The 19,639-nt window shown below is 42.3% G+C and overlaps 1 protein-coding gene across 2 annotated transcripts in view; it reads left to right on the forward strand.

Moving 5' to 3' along the window:
• Window positions 1-19,639, forward strand: part of LOC111976388 (MORN repeat-containing protein 1) — a 75,804-nt gene that overhangs the window by 16,059 nt on the left and 40,106 nt on the right. Inside the window, exons 7-10 of one of the 2 annotated variants that reach the window (XM_024005188.2) lie at window positions 3,417-3,527; window positions 3,741-3,867; window positions 4,622-4,833; window positions 11,351-11,422. In XM_024005188.2, the coding sequence (XP_023860956.1) occupies window positions 3,417-3,527; window positions 3,741-3,867; window positions 4,622-4,833; window positions 11,351-11,422 (522 nt within the window). The remainder of the gene's footprint in view (window positions 1-3,416; window positions 3,528-3,740; window positions 3,868-4,621; window positions 4,834-11,350; window positions 11,423-19,639) is intronic. The other variant, XM_024005189.2, reaches the window with a different exon arrangement.

The following is a 19,639-nucleotide window of genomic DNA, read 5'->3' on the forward strand; positions in this document are numbered from 1 at the left end:
TGAGGTTAAGAAGAATCCTAGAGTGTCAGTTAAAGACTTACAGAAATCTCTGGAAGATGCTAACATCTCTGTTGACGGGTCTACAATACGTAAAACACTAAACAAGAATGGTGTTCATGGGAGGACACCACAGAAGATGCCACTGTTGTCCATAAAAAAGCATTTCTGCATGTTTGAAGTTTGCAAAAGTGCACCTGGATGTTCCACAGCGCTACTGGCAAAATATTCTGTGGACAGATGAAACTACAGTTGAGTTGTTTGGAAGGAACACACAACACTATGTGTGGTGAAAAAAAGGCACAGCACACCAACATCAAAACCTCATCCCAACTGTAAAGTATGGTGGAGGGAGCATCATGGTTTGGGGCTGCTTTGCTTCCTCAGGGCCTGGACAGCTTGCTCTAATCGACGGAAAAATGTATTCCCAAGTTTATCAAGACCGTTTGCAGGAGAATGTTAGGCTATCTGTCCGCCAATAGAACCTCAGCAGAAGTTGGGTGATGCAACAGGACAACAACCCAAAACGCAMAAGTAAATCAACAACAGAATGMCTTCAACAGAAMAAAATACGCCTTCTGAAGTGGCCCGGTCAGAGTCCTGACTTCAACKCGATTTTGAGATGCTGTGGCATGACCTCAAGAGAATAGTTCACACCAGACARCCCAAGAATATTGCTGAACTGAAACAGTTTTGTAAAGAGGAATTGTCCAAAATTCCTCCTGACCGTTGTGCAGGTCTGATCCGCATCTACAGAAAACATTTGGTTGAGGTTATTGCTGCCAAAGGAGGGTCAACCAGTTATTAAATCCAAGGGTTCACATACTTTTCCCACCCTGCACTGTGAATGTTTACACGGTGTGTTCAATAAAGACATGAAGACGTATAATTGTTTGTGTGTTATTAGTTTAAGCAGACTGTGTTTTGTCTATTGTTGTGACCTAGAAGAAGATGAAATCAAATTGTATGACCAATTTATGCAGAAATCCAGGTATTTCCAAAGGGTTCACATACTTTTCTTGCCACTGTATGCAGTGGGTTAAACAGTATGTAAACATTGTTAAAGTGACCAGTGTTCAATGACWATGTAGGGCAGCAGTCTCTAAGGTGCAGGGTTGAGTGCCGGGTGATAGCTGCCTAGTAACAGTGACTAAAGTTCAGGGCAGGGTACTGGGCGGAGGCCAGCTAGTGGGYACTATTTATTATCAGGCTGTTATAGCAGCAAAAGGGGGACCAACTCCATATTAATGGCCATGATTTTGGAATGAGATGTTTGACGAGCAGGTGTCCACATACATTTGGTCATCTAGTGTATATATGTATATTGGTGTGTGCAATGTCTGACCCTAACAGGATTAGGCCGAGTTGTTAGGTTTAAGAAGTTTGAGAGTTTGTTTTGTCATGCTTTGCTTATAGCTAATGCTAGTGCTATTYTTTGTTCATGCATGCCTTTTGTATTTCCATATTATCATTTGCCTACTGCYTTGCTACCTGTGTTGAGTGTGGCCATTTAACTGTTATATTTGTAGTGTCTATATCACATGCTACCTCAGTGATTTCTATAGTTTTTTTATGGTACTGTTAGCAGGCTGCCGTTGCAAAATGTCTGTAGCTTTCCGACTGTATCCAGCCTGCTCTCGTGCTCTAGAACATGTGCAGTAGCCAAGCCATCAGATAAAATCTGTTGCCAGGCCTGAGCAAGAACCATAAATCTTAATAACCCTAGGCTCAGTTCTCTCCCCCTCACTGGCAATAAGTTTACATTGCTGATGTGTGAATATGTTATACTATAGCAGTCCTTGTTAGAACATCATACTTTCTGTTTGCACATATTGTTATTGCATTCTTAATTATGTAGAGTCCACATTTACTATTGCATGATGTATATTTATCTCAGTAGTCTCTTAGAAATGGATCCTAATGATTGTTTTACTCTGCCTTTCCCTGTTAGAACGCGATGTTGAGGTCCATTACTGTAACTTGGTCACCACCACACACCATGCATATAAAACATCTTCAAATGGAAGCTGCAGTGTGTGTGTGGTTGTGACCAAGTTACAGTAATGGACCTCAACATCACGTTCTAACCGGACAGCAGTATAGTGGGCAGAACCAAAACCAATCAGCATTATTAAGTACTAGCCGGTGAGGGCATATCCAGCCAACTGCTCAGACCAGCTCTAGTTAGCCGTTTTTTTCCAAGCAGGCTTGACGTCTCCTCTCCTTGGCAGGCTGCTGCTGCCCAGGGTGAGGCAGGTGTGGAGTGAAGGTGGGGGGGATCACTCCCATCGGGGGGATTTCCTGTGCATGTGTACATGCAAACATGCACATGTTGGAGGAGGCAGGTTACTTACACCTGATTCATTTGAACCAGCGCTGAGCTGACAAGGTTGTAAATTGCTCTGATTAGGATTCTGAGGATTGTGGCATCTGTTTACTCTTCATCGGTAATGCCTGCTGTCAACGAGGCGCCATCGCTCCCAACGTTATTGATCTACCACTCTTCTCTGCCCGTTGTTTTCACCAGGCGCACAACACAGGGGTGATCATCTCCAATCATAAGACTACTATGCATCGCGCCCGGCGTTGAATGCTAATGCCCATCGTAGATAGAACACATAGTGCTTCTTGGCACTAGGAGATGGCAGATTTATGATTTCTTAGTGCTGCCCACTACTGAATGCTAAGCCAGTGTACCGTCCTGCATGGCAATGCACCACACACAACTTCTTGTGCCCATATTAATAACGTCTCAGAGTGCTGATCTAGGATCAGGCCCATGTAKTCGTGTTCATTATGATCACGACTGTGGGAAGGCAACGCTGTTCCTAGATAAGCACTCCTACTCCGAGATGCTTTCTGAGTACAGGCCCAGCTCTTCGACTTTTGGCGTCTGTTTTTGTTCTTGGTAGATTTGAAGCGGCGGTACATGAGTGTACATGYCGTGGCGTGATGACTTCCTTGACATGTCATGACAAGGTTTGTTAATGGAGTCGTCTGATCTGCATGCCAACTAATGGGTGGGGATGGGATGTAGTTGGGGATCTATTCATGAGGTGGGACCTGGCAGGCGCTTCGAGACGACTCAGAACAGTGACATATGCTAATTACCTATCCTACTGAGGGCAYAGAGAGAGAGAGAWGGGGAGAGCGAGAAACCAACAGAGGGAGAGAAAGAAAAATAGTTTACTCAAACTAGAGAGTGAGGGGAGAGAGAGCGAAAGAGTGAGAGAGCTAGTTTCCTTTTGTTATACACTAACACGTTGACCTGTCTTAGCGTAGCTCCGATCAAGGGGTTTTAATGAGACCGTGGTTTTGGATGTCGAMTGGTATTGAAAAGAAGTCTCTTTGGTGATGTGGTGCATGGAAAACTGAATGGCCTTGATTATTCATTGAAGCCCATTTGTATACCACGGCAGGTGGCGCTTCGAAAGTTGTAATAGAGGGAGGAGATGTCTTGGAGGTCTTCCAAGAGACTCCATTTTGTGTGGAAGTGCAACTGCAGACGGAGGCGGGAGAGAAGGCAACGGGTGAGACACAAAATGGACGCCAGATAGGAATATCACAGTTTACTTTACGGTTACCAGGGTTGGGGATTGGGTCAATTCCATTTCAATTCAGTAAATTGAGGAAAATTCTAAACTGACTGTTACACAAAAATGCAGTTTTTAAAAATACAACGTTTACATTTGATTGAGAAGTGTGAACTGTAAAACCATGTACAATTTCTCTTCTTTTTCCAGGTGAAAATGGCAGAGTCTTACAAATATCCACTGCTATCAGACTCTGTGATCTCTCCCCGTCAACAACTCCAGCGAGCCTGCTGAAGATGATGGAAGACATCAAGGAAACACCCATCCCCACACCATTGTAGGATATGTCAATCATAGAATTAAATAGAAAATGTATCCCTGACCAAGATGGCTGCCTTTATCAGCACATAAGAGCAGGGATGGGCAACAGGTGGATGCGGCCGGAAAGCCGATTTAAATACAGCCGGCAGTCAATTTAGTAAAAATAAATAAATTGGGGAAACAACACTTGAACTTCTAAAACCTGATTATAAATATTTTTGGAATGGGCCGATGTATTTTGAAATAACTGTCCTTTTTTCCCAGACTGCAAATACATTTTTACAAACAAATCGGTCCACATTTGTTTTTGCGTCACTCTGTTCAATTTCCAAGTCTCGGTGTGGTCCTCGAGCCTCGATGTTGCCTATCCCTGTTCTAGAGCTATGCAGGTCAATGACATTATCCGCTCCAGTGTAATCTCTATGACGCAACTTTATTCCAATGTAGTTCCATGTTTCCACTCCTTCCGCCATGCCCATGTTTGTTCATCTTTTTTTTTGTCCCATGGTTGGCAGGATGTGCTGTGTTTGATTTGCATGGTCTCTAGTTCTCTTGGTATAGTCTAGAGATTGGGAGCTGTGTGGATTACACGGATGTGTCATATCTCGCACTCGCTGTTTTCATTCTTTTTCATTCACTCGCTCTGTCACACTCTTTTTCTACCCCTTCTATGCKTTTCTCTCTACCTATTTCTCCTTATTTCTTCTCTCTCTTTTTCTCACTGTCTCCCCCTCTTCCTATTTTATATCTATTTCTCTCCCCCCACTCAGTGGCTTTCAGGTTGTCAGCTACCCTTTGATGGAGAGAGCCTTTGGAAGCCAGGTCTTCATAGACACTGCAGCCCCCCTAGCCGTGGCTGCGGTGGCGGCTAAATCAGGCTCAGCGCAGGCTGTCTCGCCACTGCTTCCCGAGGGCGAGTGGGAGTCTGGAAGCGGATCAGACGGGCCGCCACTCGTGGGGGGTACCCCCAGCTACCTGGATGGTAAGGGATAGCGAGATAGTCACGGCAAGTCATTCGCCACGCCGCCCTTTATTTCTCTCTCACACTGTTTACTGGGCCTTCTGTTATTTGTACACTCACTCACTCTCTTTCTCTCTCTCACTCTGTCTCTATTTTTCTCTATCTATTTCTCTTGCTTTCTCTTTCTTTCTCTCTTTAAAAAAAACATGGCTTCTTTATCCTGTTTGGGATAGTGGGCAGCATTTTCACGTTCGGATGAAAAGCCTGCCCAGAGTAAACTTCCTGCTACTCAGGRCCAGAAGCTAATATATGCATATTATTAGTAGATTTGGATAGAAAACACTCTGAAGTTTGTTAAACTGTTTGAATGATGTATGTGAGTATAACAGAACTCATATGGCAGGCGAAAACCTGAGAAATATCCAACCAGGAAGTGGGAAATCTGAGGTCTGTAGTTTTTCAACTCATTGCCTTTCTAATATACAGTGTCTATGGGGTCATATTGCACTTCCTAAGGCTGTTGACTAGATGTCAACAGTCTTTAGAACCTTGTTTGAGGCTTCTACTGTGAAGGAGGAGGGAATGAAAGCTGTTTCAACCAGGTGTCTGGCAGAATGCCATGAGCTGGTCAGGCGCATGGCCATGAGAGCGACCTGCATTCCATTGCATTTCTAAAGACAATGGAATTCTCCGGTTGAAACATTATGGAAGATTTATGTTAAAAACATCCTAAAGATTGATTCTATACATCATTTGACATGTTTCTACGAACTGTTATATAACTTTTTGAACTTTTCGTCTGAACTTTCGCCTGGACTTGCCCGCGCCTCGTGAGTTTAGATTGTGAACTGAACGCGCTAACAAAAAGGAGGTATTTGGACATAAATMATGGACTTTATCGAACAAAACAAACATTTATTGTGGAACTGGAATTCCTGGGAGTGCATTCTGATGAAGAATATTTGTGAATATTTGAATATTTATAATGCTATTTCTGGCTTCTGTTGACTCCACAACATGGCGTGTACCTGTATGGRTTGTTTTTGTGTCTGAGCGCCGTACTCAGATTATTGCATGGTGTGCTTTTCCGTAAAGTTTTTTTGAAATCTAACACAGCGGTTGCATTAAGGAGAAGAATATCTTTAATTGTGTGCATAACAGTTGTATCTTTTATCAAAGTTCTATGATGAGTATTTCTGTAAATTGATGTGGCTCTCTGAAAATTCGCTTTTGTTTTCGAGGGACAACATTACTGACCATAACGCGCCAATGTAAACTGAGATTTTTGGATATAAATATGAACTTTATCGAACAAAACATAAATGATTTGTGTAACATGAAGTCCTATGAGTGCCATCTGATGAAGATCATCAAAGGTTAGTGATTAATTTTATGTCTATTTCTGCTTTTTGTGACTCCTCTCTTTGGCTGGAAAATGGCTGTATGTGTTTTTGTGACTAGGCTCTGACCCAACATAATCATATGATGTGCTTTCGCTGTAAAGCCTTTTTGAAATCGGACACGACGGGTAGATGAATAAGAAGTTGAGCTTTAATTTGGTGTATTGCACTTGTGAATGTATGAAAGTTCCATATTTCCCCCCCCAAAAATTGAATTTCGCGCTCTGCCTTTTCAGCGGAATGTTTTCAAGCGGAACCCCTAGCCATAAGAAGTTATAGGAGATGCCTGCAGAGCAGAGTCTCTATRAGTATGTGTGCCTATAAAGATGTCTTTAATGTTTTGGCTGCTGTAATGTACTTTACTTAGGATTTTCCTCAGGGAAGTCCCATTTTATGGAGCGTTTCAAGTCTATCTGGCTTCACAGACGTCTCAATCAGCTACAGAGGTCTTGGCAGTAAAATGTTGTGTTTGATGAATCAAAAACGAAATGCCTTAATTTGTTTAATTAATCGCAAACACATGATAGACTTTGTCTTTTATATAGAAAAGCTTGTGAACAAACACAAATAATCATATTCGTCTCATCGAKACTGTTTTAACCAATAGATTATTCAATTATTCAAGCCATCGCGACACATGCGACCTATCACATCTAAGTTGCCCCCGTTTCAAAAAAGGCTCTCCGCAATTCAGACGCCAATTCAGACGCTGTTTGATCAACAGCATTAATCTCAGCTAAATGCCACTTTAAACTTAAGCTGCTGTTCCACCCCACTCACCATGCTACCAGCCCATCACCCTGACTCCGGGAGCTAGCGCGCCGCCCTTCGCTTACCGTTAGAATTCTTGAGACATTTACCTTGGCAGGCCGGATGTAGGGGTGATAAATATTTCATACGGACGTCCATTAAAGACACAAGAGGCTCCTCTTCATCGAGATGAGAGGCCAGGCCTCCCGCTGTCTAGAATGTTAATGATTGTGTAGTGCAGTGGTAGAAGGGTGTGTGTGTGTGTGTGTGTGTGTAGGAGGGTCGAAGGGAGAAGGCGGGGGATCAGTGATATTTCAAACAGATGTTGTTGTTTTTTTTAAAGTTAATTTGTGTTGTGCTGTTTGGTACACTCCATTGCTTTTGTCAGTGTTCTGGGTAGTTTTTGTTTTGTTTTTAGGGGGTGGATCAGCTTTAATATTGCAAATAGATTGTGGCTTCTATCAATGGAATTGCCTGCATAATTTCAAATCCCCCATATATACATGCAGTTGAAAGTATGAAGTTTACATACACTTTGGTTGGAGTCATTAAAACAAATTTTTCAACCACTCCACAAATTTCTTGTTAACAAACTATAGTTTTGGCAAGTCGATTAGGACATCTWCTTTSTGCATGACACAAGTAATTTTCCCAACATTTGTTTACAGACAGATTATTTCACTTATAATTCACTGTATCATAATTCCAGTGGGTCAGAAGTATACACCCACTAAGTTGACTGTGCCTTTAAACAGCTTGGAAAATTCCAGAAAATTATCTCATGGCTTTAGAAGCTTCTGATAGGCTAATTGACATTATTTGAGTCAAATGGAGGTGTACCTGTGGATGTATAACAATCATATTTGTCATATCCACTCACTACCATACCATGTGTCATCGACACTGTTTTAACCAATAGATTATTCAATTATTCAAGCCATCGCGACACATACCGCTCAGGAAGGAGACGTGTTCTGTCTCCTAGAGATGAATGTACTTTGGTGCGAAAAGTGCAAAGCAATCCCAGAACAACAGCAAAGGACCTTGTGAAGATGCTGGAGAAAACCGGTACAAAAGTATCTATATCCACAGTAAAACGCGTCCTATATCAACATAACCTGAAAGCCCACTCAGCAAGGAAGAAGCCACTGCTCCAAAACAGCCATAAAAAAAGCCAGACTACGGTTTGCAACTGCACATGGGGACAAAGCTCGTACTTTTTGGAGAAATGTCCTCTGGTCTGATGAAACAAAAATATAACTGTTTTGCCATAATGACCATCGTTATGTTTGGAGGAAAAAGGAGGAGGCTTGCAAGCCAAAGAACACCATCCCAACCGTGAAGCAAAGTTTACATTGGCGCGTTATGTTCAGTAATGTTTTGCTTTCAAAACATCCGGTGATTTTGCAGAGCCACATCAATTTACAGAAATACTCATAATAAACATTGATAAAGGATACAAGTGTTATGCATGGAATTATAGATAAACTTCTCCTTAATGCAACCGCTGTGTCAGATTTCAAAAAAGCTTTACGGAAAAAGCACACCATGCAATAATCTGAGTACAGCGCTCAGAGACCAAAACAAGCCATACAGATACCCGCCATGTTGTGGAATCAACAGAAGTCCGAAATAGCAATATAAATATTCACTTACCTTTGATGATCTTCATCAGAATGCACTCCCAGGAATCCCAGGAATCCCAGACCCGTCCTTTAAAAAGAGCACACAGGTTGTCGTCCCAGTGACTGGCAGACCACCCCTGTCCACCTGTATCCTAGGGCCCATCCTTTAAAAAGAGCACACAGAACAGAAGCAGTTTAACTGCCAAAGCATTTCCAACGCACTCACCTCCATTGTATTGTATACTGTTATTTAAAAATATATATATGTAAAGAAATTGTGCATATCTTAATTTATTTCCTCAATTAACAAACACTAATATGTAGGCACTTCATACGAAGGATTGTTATCTATAACCAGGACCGGCATTACAAAAATATATTTTTTGGGGGAAACAATTATTGTGATTCATCTTATACTGTCCCTGACATCATTACCCCTTAGCAACAGATGTGGGGTACATACACACCCTTCCCCCACAAACAACCACAAGCTCAGATGTTCAACAGTTGTTCAATCCCCGAGCCCAACTCAACAGAAGACTTGATGTGTGAATGCATATACAGTTGCAGCTGTTTGAGAAGGCATGCAAAATTGAGCAAGAATGGGGAGATTTGCTTAACCAATGTCAAGTCCTAGTGATGGAGCTCAGATACACCCCTTTCCCCTGAAACACAAACACACGCTGGTCCCCCGTTGTGACCATTTTCCCAAGTGTCTCTGAGTAGTTAGACCTTTGGATTATTTTGTGCCGCTAGGGTCACAATAATTTGCCCCCTCTCTGATTGTCTGAGTGTGACCCCCTCCCCATGGGTTACTGCAGCTAGTGTTGCCAGCCCTGCCACTACCTGCGTGGGGGTTTCCACCGGAATTCCCACCGGAATTCCCACCGGAATTCCCACCGAAAGGTACAAGGTCGTCAAGGTTCTCATTAGCAGCTTTGAGAAATCCTTGTATATTATGCTTACCCACCCGGGGGCTTTGGCTTTGTTGGACCAACACTGCCAGGCAGGCTCAGACTCTTGAGGATTCTGCTTTAGTGGGTCTCTGACCACGTTTATCTTTCTGTATAGGCTGCTTGCAGTAGCCTATAAAACAGATAAAGACTTCTCCTTAGTGTGTCGGTCGCTCAGATGGGTGTCTAGGGTATAGGGTTCGGGAGCGTTCCATCATGATAGGACAATAAATAAATAGACTATTTGTAATTTATTTTTAAATGTGTATCCCATATCTGCACAAACTGTAAAACTCTCACTGTCACAACTCCTGTTCGCAGACACACATGGGCTCTGGCATTTGCAACCATTTTCCTTTTTCAGTCACTCGCCACACTTTTCCAATCACTAAAACACACACCCCATCTTCCATTACAACAACACTCCCCCACATATACACTTGCACACACCCACACTGTGCCGTCTATGTCCTCTGTTTGCTGTGTTTTTATCCCTACTATGTTGATTCCTACTTAATTTTGGGCTTTTCAGTACTTTTGTGTTCCAGTGCCTTATATTTGAAGATTATTATTATTATTGTTTCAATAATGATCCATTCTTCTAATGCTATCTTTAATCTGTTTCTAAATACTCTAAATTATTTTACAACATTCCCTATCTTGAATGGTATAGTGTATTTGTGGTTTATTTCTTCATCAATTTATGTATTTCATTATTTTCCGTTTTTTTTATTACAATTCCTACCATGGATAGTATTGGGTGTTCCATTATTCGACRCCTCTATGGGAACTTGGTGTTATTTAGAATAGCCATGGAGTAGTCTTGGTGTCTCAGAACAGCTGGTTATCAATGTACAGTTTATCTACTGCAAGAGCTACACGTTTCCCTTTTAGTCTATTCGCTTTGAAGAGTGGGTACAGAATTTGCGCCGTTCTGCAATTTGCCCAGGTTTTTAACCATTATTTTTATCCTTAAAGAATGCAAATCTGGCAACAATCGGGTGCTCGTTTCTCTGTCCGAAAAGATGTACACTTTTGATTTTGTTGACAGTATTGCCTGGGATCTGTAACACTCTCTGGATCTTCATCCTCATTCTCTTTTAATACCGTTAGTGCCATATTTTCTCTCATAGATCTAGTCTGTATTTCAAGTAAGACTCCTCTCAGAAACATATTCTTTAACATCCGTTTCAATAGTATGGACTGTAGCGTTTCGATTTTTTGTTTCTTTCTCTATTGTCGTAGATTTTTCGTCACTCATCTCAAGGCTCGACTTTATCTCCTTTATATCTTTACCGGCTAGTTCAAGTATGCCCAACTTATCATTCATCGTCTTTAGCAAGACGGTCTCTAGACTTGTGTTGTTTTCCAGATTGAAGCTTATTGCCCACGAGTATGTGGAGTGAAGTGCTAATATTTAGTCAGATTTACAGATATTGAATATTAAATTTTTATCTTGAGGCATTCTGTTCCGCTGTCTTCAGTCTGCCATTGTTCCTCCCTACACTCTGTACTGCTTGGTTGTTTTTTGTTTTGTGAGGGAAGTGTATTCAAATTCCAATACTATTATCCATAATATTATAGCCGGCCCTACACATTCCATTTCCCTAACCAAACTGAGACACTGTCACTCTATGGCCTGCAGAGTTCTGATTCTGTGTTCTTCTGAATTAGGCAGATAATGACGATACACTATCTGGACATGATGCATTATATCATATATACCAGAGCCTTATCAATATACTGTCTAGTAGTGTATTATATTGTATGTCAGGGCCATGATAGAGTTGAGTGTGCTTTCTCTGCTCAGGAAAGGAAGTGAGTGGGGAGCAGAATCAGTCAGGAGAAGGGGAATCGACCARCATCACCGAGTTCTTCTCAGGTAATTATGCCTCTCGTTAACACATCTGCGTCTTTAACTTCTTCAAGATTCATGAAAAGGGTTTGGAGATTTGGATTTCCATATAAGTTATAGGCTAGAGTTGGCAAGAGGGTCCATCAAGTTCACTACCTTTAAAACCTTTTAAATGTAATTGTCAAAATGTAGATTTACACCTATATAGACGTACCCAAAAGTAATTATTTACCGAGAGGGCCATCAACAATACCTAGTAATGCTTATACTGTCTGAAAGATTAAAATCTCACCTTTCTGGTAAAACATAGTTATAAATTGCTGAGATGTAGTCACATTTAAGGACAAGCTCAAGTACACAGTACAAATATGATATATATCTGAAAAATTATATGGGAATAGGACTTGAACTGATTTGAAATGCTTTCTAAATATAGTAACAATCAAATGATAAACTACTTAAAACATTTCACCTTATAACTGTAAAATAAATATGATCATACTTAGTGATAGTACAACATTGGCACCATTTCATATAACTGATGACCGAGTATTTCTGCCCAGCGTCCTCTGAGCGAAGCACAGACGCCATTCAATTGCCTGCTGACTCGTTGAAACTTCAGCTTTAAGCATGTCTCTCTGTTACCAAGAGAAAGTGGTCTTCTACAAAATTATTTTGTATTTTTTCCGATCAAAACGAACSTACCAATGGGACATTAAAAACTGTAKTATCTTGTGTTTCACCGAGTCGTGGCTAAACGACGACATGAATAACATACAGCTGCTTGGGTTTTTCGTGCATCGGGAAGATAGAACAGCTGCCTCCGGTAAGACAAGGGGTGGCGGTCTATGTCTATTTGTAAATAACAGCTGGTGCACAAAATCTAATATTAAGGAAGTCTCAAGGTTTTGCTTGCCTGAGGTAGAGTATCTCATTATAAGCTGTAGACCACAGACTGGAATATGTTCCGGAATTCTTCTGATGGTATTGAGAAGTACACAACATCAGTCACTGGCTAGACGCACAGGCATTTCGCTAAACTTGCATTAACATCTGCTAACCATGTGTATGTGACCAATAACATTTGATTTGGTTTCATCAATAAGTGCCATAACGCTTGTCACATGTGGCATGGCTTGCAAACTATTACGGACTCCAAAGGGAAGCACGTCCACGAGCTGCCCAGTGACACGAGCCTACAAGACGAGCTAAATGACTTCTATGCTCGCTTCGAGGCAAGCAACACTGAAGCATGCATGAGAGCACCAGCTGTTCCGGACGATTGTGTGATCACACTCTCCGTAGCCGATGTGTGTAAGACCTTTAAACAGGTCAACATTCACAAGGCTGCAGGGCCCGACGGCTTACCAGGACGTGTCTTCACTGACATTTTCAACCTGTCCCTGTAACACCAACATGTTTCAAGCAGACCACTATAGTCCCTGTGCCCAAGAACCCCAAGGTAAACTGCCTAAATGACTACCGATCCAAGGCACTCACGTCTGTAGCCATGAAGTTCTTTGAAAGGCTGGTCATGGCTCACATCAACACAGTTTATCCCAGATCCACCCTAATTTGCATACCGCCCAACAGATCTACAGATGACGCAATCTGTAGATCTGGACAAAACGAACATCTACGTGAGAATGTTGTTCATTGACTACAGCTCAGCGTTCAACATCATAGTGCAGTCAAAGCTCATTGCTAAGCTAAGGACTAAACACCTCCTGCAACTGGATCCTGGACTTTCTGACGGGCCACCCCCAGGTAGTAAGGGTAGGTAACAACACATCCGCCACGCTGATCCTTAACACGGGGGCCCCTAAGGTGTGAGTGCTCAGTCCCCTCCTGTACTCCCTGTTCACCCATGACTGCACGGCCAGGCACGACTCCAACACCATCATTAAGTTTTCCGACGACACAACAGTGGTAGGCCTGATCACCAACAACGATGAGAGCCTGTAGGGAGGAGGTCAGAGACCTGGCAGTGTGGTGCCAGGATAACAACCTCTCCCTCCACGTGATTAAGACAAAGGAGATGATCGTGGACTACAGAAAAAGGAGGGCTGAGCACGCCCCCATTCTCATCGACAAGGCTGTAGTGGAGCAGGTTGAGAGCTTCAAGTTCCTTGGTGTCCACATCACGAATGAACTATCATGGTCCAAACACACTAAGACAGTCGTGAAGAGGGCACGACGACGCCTATTCCCCCTCAGGAGACTGAAAAGATTTGGCATGGGTCCTCAGATCCTCAAAAAGTTATACTGCTGCACTATGAAGAGCATCCTGACTGGTTGCATCACCGCCTGGTGTGGCAAATGCTCGGCCTCCGACTGCAAGGCACTACAGAGGGTAGTGTGTACTGCCCAGTACATCACTGGGGCCAAACTTCCTGCCATTCAGGACCTCTATACCAGGCGGTGTCAGAGACTCCAGCCACCCTAGTCACAGACTGTTCTCTCTGCTACCGCATGGCAAGCAGTACCGGAGCGCCAAGTCTAGGTCCAAAAGGCTTATGGCTCCCAAAGCCATAAGACTCCTAACAGCTAATCTAATGGCTTCTCAGACTATTTGCATTGACCCCCCCCCCCCCCCCATTTTTACGCTGCTGCTATCTCTGTTTATCTATGCATAGTCACCTTACCTCTAGCTACATGTACATATTACCTCGACTAATCTGTGCTCCCCACATTGAATCTGTACCGGTACCCTCTGTATATAGCCTCACTACTGTTATTTTATTGTTGCTCATAAATTACAGTATTTGTTATTTTTCACCCCAAAAAAGTTATTTATTTTTTACATCAGTTTATTTTAGTAAATACTTACTTATTTTTCTTAACTGCATTGTTGTCTAAGGGTTTGTAAGTAAGCATTTCACTGTAAGGTCTACACCGGTTCTATTTGGCGCATGTGACAAATTATATTTGATTTGATTTTGAAATAGGGGACTAAATGTTTTTAAATGGTGAAAGCCTACATTGGCGCTCCCCATCTAAAGGCTTCTGTTGACATACTCGAGGCACTGTTCATTCAGATAGGAGAGAAAGGCCAGTGCCTGTTGCGCACTGCAACCTCAGTCATCTTGCAATCTGAGCGGTCAGTCAACATTTTGAAACCATAAAAGTAATTTTTTTTTAAACTGTACTGTTTTTGTCATCATTTTTCTGTGTTCGGACCATAGGAATGGTGAAAGGATTATTTTATAAACAGTTCCTCATATGCCATTGAACCCAGAATATCTGTCATGTTCTCTACTGTCTTTTGTTGTCCAGCAGCCAAAGACACAATCCGAGTCATATTAACAACCCATCTTTAGATCTTATCTCTTTCTAKATTMCTAAAGGATATTTTCATCTGTCATATGAAACCGCTTGCATTTGCCGTGRGCTTTTCAATCATTWKATTTTMGAACATTTGCGCTTATAGACAACTGCCGTGCSCACATTGCTGCGTTCATAATGTGAAGAAAGCCTAATAGTTTATCAAAATGTGAAGTMAAACGTTTTGATCTGTAGCAGCAGCCTCATTTACTTTTAAAAGTTGTATTTTATGTACAGCTGTTGTATTCATTTGGGATCTATCATCCCACAWCTGTCCCAGTTGAGTCTGTTATTTATTTCTCTCACAGAATGACAAGCTGACCAATAGAATAGGTCAACTTTTGTACTATGGAGGATAGTAGATTGACATACAGTAGGTTTGTGCTTTTGCTGTTCGTTACTCATCTTGTTGCCTGACAAAAAGTAAATGTGGACAGTTCTTCTAACATCTTCAATATGCACCTTGGGAATTCGATAAGGACGTGTGCCGTTGCATCCCCGATGTTTCTGTCTTCACTTGTAGCCTACTTCMGAGCTGCTAGGCCTGTGGAAAGGAACCGATCATYTGACGGCATTGGCTAATAAGAATTGAGATATCTGAGTGAGCCACCTGAGTGATAGGTGCTTTGGGAGCACTGCGATTGGCAGCCGGGAGAAGGGAATTATAATTATTATATTCAGCCCAWGGGCACAATGGCCACTTCTTCTGCAAGGCATGGATTGTTTTTGGGGACWTTACATCCACACAAGGGGTCATCGGCGGCCATAGCCGTCGTTGCCACCGGGAAATTCGAGGCCTGGTGCCCTCTATCCAATTATATGGGTACATTTTGATAGACAGCAGAATTCTGAGGAGTTTTTTCTCAACCTCACCACCAATGACCTTGAAATCCAATTTTTAGTCTGAACAATGTTCCTCCCTATGGTCGCTTAGTCCTCTTGTTAAGTTGTTATTGACAGCATTACGATGTTCTCTCGGAATTAAGTGAAAGTACACAATATTAGTGTATTTTATTTTCCTCTTAAGGGGCTCTTTTGCGGGCCTTGTTTTTTGACCGATTTTACAGTTATTTTTGTTCTCTGTTGTCCAAGCTCTGAGGATCAATGCTCTTTGATCGAGCCTGAGCTCTACTTCGAGTCGAGAACTTGCGCTTATCTCTGTTCAAAGTGCCACTGATAGTGAAAATCCATCGAGGCTCTCTTCGGACAGCACGAGCAGTTCTTTTACTTTATCTCTCTCGCTCTTTCTTGCTCCCCAAGCGCATCTCCCATTCATTTGCACTGAACAACAGTGGACTGCGCAGGGCTTCGCCCGCAAAGTTCAAAGGAAGCCCTTTCAGTTAAGTGGAAATGCACAGGGGATGATAATTCACTGCTCTCCATGCTGCGAGAGAGAAAGAGGGAGGGAGAAAGGATGAAGTAAGTAATGGAGTAACTGAGGAGAGAAAGGAGTGAGTAAACGAGATGAAAAGGAGAGATGAAGGGCAGAGAAGTAGGAGAGAGAGAGCGAGAGTAATTACGAGTTTACAGAAGCAGCACAACTGAGTACATTCGTGACTACTAAAACAGAGCTTAAATTGTATTAACTTTGATAAAGTATCAGGACATAGAAATGGGAGTGTGAGGAAGAGAGAGGCAGTGCAAGAGACCGAGATGAATTGCGAGGACGTGTGTTTGTTTGTACGTACGGGTTTGTGTGCGTGTGCGTGTCAAAAGAGAGAAGGTCAGAGCGCCGGCGAGGCTGCTTCCGACTCGCCTCGTTAATTTCCTGACGGCCTCGGCTCATTTCGCAGCAGTTAAGCTAGGTGAGAAAGCAACTGACCCCTAAGGCTAATCCTCCCCCCGCTGCCACCTGCCCCCTCTCTCTCTCTCTCATACCTCTTTCACTGTCTCGCTTTCATTCTCTCTCCCTTCTCTCTCTTTCACTCTCTCTCTCCACTCTCTTTATCTGTCTACCACTCTTTCTCCCCCTCTCTCTTACCCCCCTCTCTTCCTCTCTATCTTTGTATATGGTTGCTGCGTTTTCACCATCAGGCCACTCCCATAGGAGCTACAGCTTCATCAAGTCTAGGAGCATACGAAAGGGCATCATCATTAGGTTAGTRTCTGATCGCCCTCCCTAAGTAATTATCCCTCGCCTAGACTCTGGCAGCAGACATAATTGATTTAATGGAGTGTTCTCTCTCTCCACTTCTTTTACGACGCTCAGGAGTATGTTTTCTCTTGTTAAAGATTGGGATACATTTTTGATTAATGGCGTACAACACCGCATAACACTTTTATTGAAATCTGAATGGGATTTAATGTGGAGTGTAAATGGTTAATGTCATAAATGGAGATCCTTTTGTAAGGGGTGTTCTGTTTTTCATCTGCTTGTTTATTTCTGTATCAAGGAGAGAATGTTTCTCTCACCATAGAAAAGACCCAGAGATTGGAGGTGTCAATTTGAAACGATTATAACTTTTTATCGGTACAGTACATCACACATAAAAGGCCCATAGCCATTTCAGAGAGATTTATTTACCGAAGGTGCCATTGACAGGCATTAAAACACCGAATTTACAGTTTTCCATCTGGTTTTATAATACTTCTGGTCAAATATGTGCGAAAAATCCAATTACGTTTTATTGATCATCAAAACTATCTGGAAGCTTTGGCCTTGAATTTATGAGAGTGGGGTGCAGACGTGATTCAGACCTGATAAATCAAGGTAATTTCAGTTGGCCTCCAGAGGTGGGGTGCTTGTAGAGGTGAGCCTCTACCTCCTTCATCCATCCATCCATTCCTCTCTCTTTCACCCTCTKTCTGATGATTTAATCATGGCGTTCGCTTAGGGACCATACCTTGAAAATGATGTATATCWTAAAGGGTGCCCGGTCGACTGGAACAGAAAACAGACATGCATTTAAATGTCCCCCCAAATTCTTCATCCTTTTTATACCTTCATTGATAGATGTTGAACCTGGTTAGTAATGTTAAAGAAGCATTACTCTACTCTACCATAATGGCTTTTTCCTGGCTGTGGCTTAAGACGAACGGTCGTTATTGTGGTTTAGAGTGATTCCATATGAAACCAGGACAAAAAAAMACAAGGATTTGGGGGATTTTCATGACATTTATATATAAAAGCATAATTGAGAAATAATGTATCAAAGTTGGCATATTTCTGACATTTTGGCCTTACCTTGGCCTCCTTTAAGACTCCATAATATTTCATCTGTAGGTGCTACAAAGAAACAATTGGTGTCAAATGAAGCTTTACCACTTGCTCTGTAATATGAGTAGTATTTTGCTTTCACAAAAAAAAAAATACATTAATTTATGAATATTGTAAAATATAAACATGAATATTGAAAAAACACATTTTGGATTTGGCTAATATACGGTAAAGGCCTATCAATGTCCCAGAGTGGGATKTCTGCTCCTTTAAGGGTTATGATCCAATTTGTAAGCATTACAACAGAGTGAATGGGAAAATGGATTCAAAATGATCACCCTCTGCTGGTAATTTGCAGGATGTGCAATGATACAAGTAAAAGAAGGGCTGTGATTGGTTACATTGCCTTCTWTTCCAWTTTCTCTGTATAAAATGGGCCATAACTTTAAAACTAGCAGAGATCCCACTCTGAAACTTTGATATACCCATAGAATATGTTCAACAATATAGAACAATTAGCAAAATCCAAAATGGTGTGTTATCAATATTCATTTTTATATTTTTWAATATTTTGATCAATGTAAAAAAACATTTTTTTTTATTGAAATTAAAATACTACTCATACTGTATTACAGAGCAAGCGGTAMAACTTTGACACCAATGTTTGCTTTGTACACTGAACAAAAATATAAACGCAACATGCAGCAATTTCAAAGATTTTACTGAGTTACAGTTCGAAGGAAATCAGTCAATTTGAAATAAATAAATTAGGCCGTAGTCYATGGATTTCACATGACTGGGTGGCAGGTAGCCTAGTGTTTAGAGCGTTGGGCCAGTAACCGAAAGGTTGCTGGATAGAATCCTCGAGCTGACAAGGTAAAAATCTGTCGTTCTGCCCCTGAGCAAGCCAGTTAACCCACTATTCCCTGGGCGCCGAAGACGATTATGYCAGCCCCTTGCACCTGCTCCTTCGGATAGACTTGATCAGGTTGATGATTGTGGGCTGTGGAATGTTGTCCCACTCCTCTGCAATGGCTGTGCYAAGTTGCTGGATATTGGCGGGAACTGGAACACGCTGTAGGACACGTCAATCCAGAGAATCCTAAACATGCTCATTGGGGTGACATGTCTGAGTATGCAGGCCATGGAAGAACTGAGACATTTTCAGCTRCCAGGAATTGTATACAGGTCCTTGCGACATGGGCCCGTGAATTATCATGCTGAAACATGAGATGATGGCGGTGGAGAAATGGCACGACAATGGGCCTCAGGATCTCTATCGATAAAATGCAATTGTGTTTGTTGTCCGTAGCTTTTGACTGCCCATACCATAACCTCACCGCTACCATGGGGCACTCTGTTCACAACGTTGACTTCAGCAAACCGCTTGCCCACCTGACGCCATCTGCCCAGTACTGTTGAAACCTGGATTCCGTGAAGAGCACACTTCTCCAGCATTTCAGGGGCCATTGAAGGTGAGCATTTGCCCACTGAAGTCAGTTACGACGCCAGTCAGGTCAAGACCCAGGTGAGGACAACAAGCACTCAAATGAYCTTCCCTGAGACTGTTTCTGACAGTTTGTGCAGAAATTCTTCGGTTGTGGAAACCCACAGTTTCGTGGCTGATTTCAGACGATCTCACAGGTGAAGAAGCCGGATGTGGAGGTCCTGGGCTGGCGTGGTTACATGTGTTGTGAGGCCGTTTGGACGTACTGCCAAATTATCTAAAACAACGTTGGAGGTGGCTTATGGTAGAGAAATAA

Source organism: Salvelinus sp. IW2-2015, linkage group LG17 (assembly GCF_002910315.2).
Source record: "Salvelinus sp. IW2-2015 linkage group LG17, ASM291031v2, whole genome shotgun sequence".
Taxonomy (NCBI): Eukaryota; Metazoa; Chordata; class Actinopteri; order Salmoniformes; family Salmonidae; genus Salvelinus; species Salvelinus sp. IW2-2015.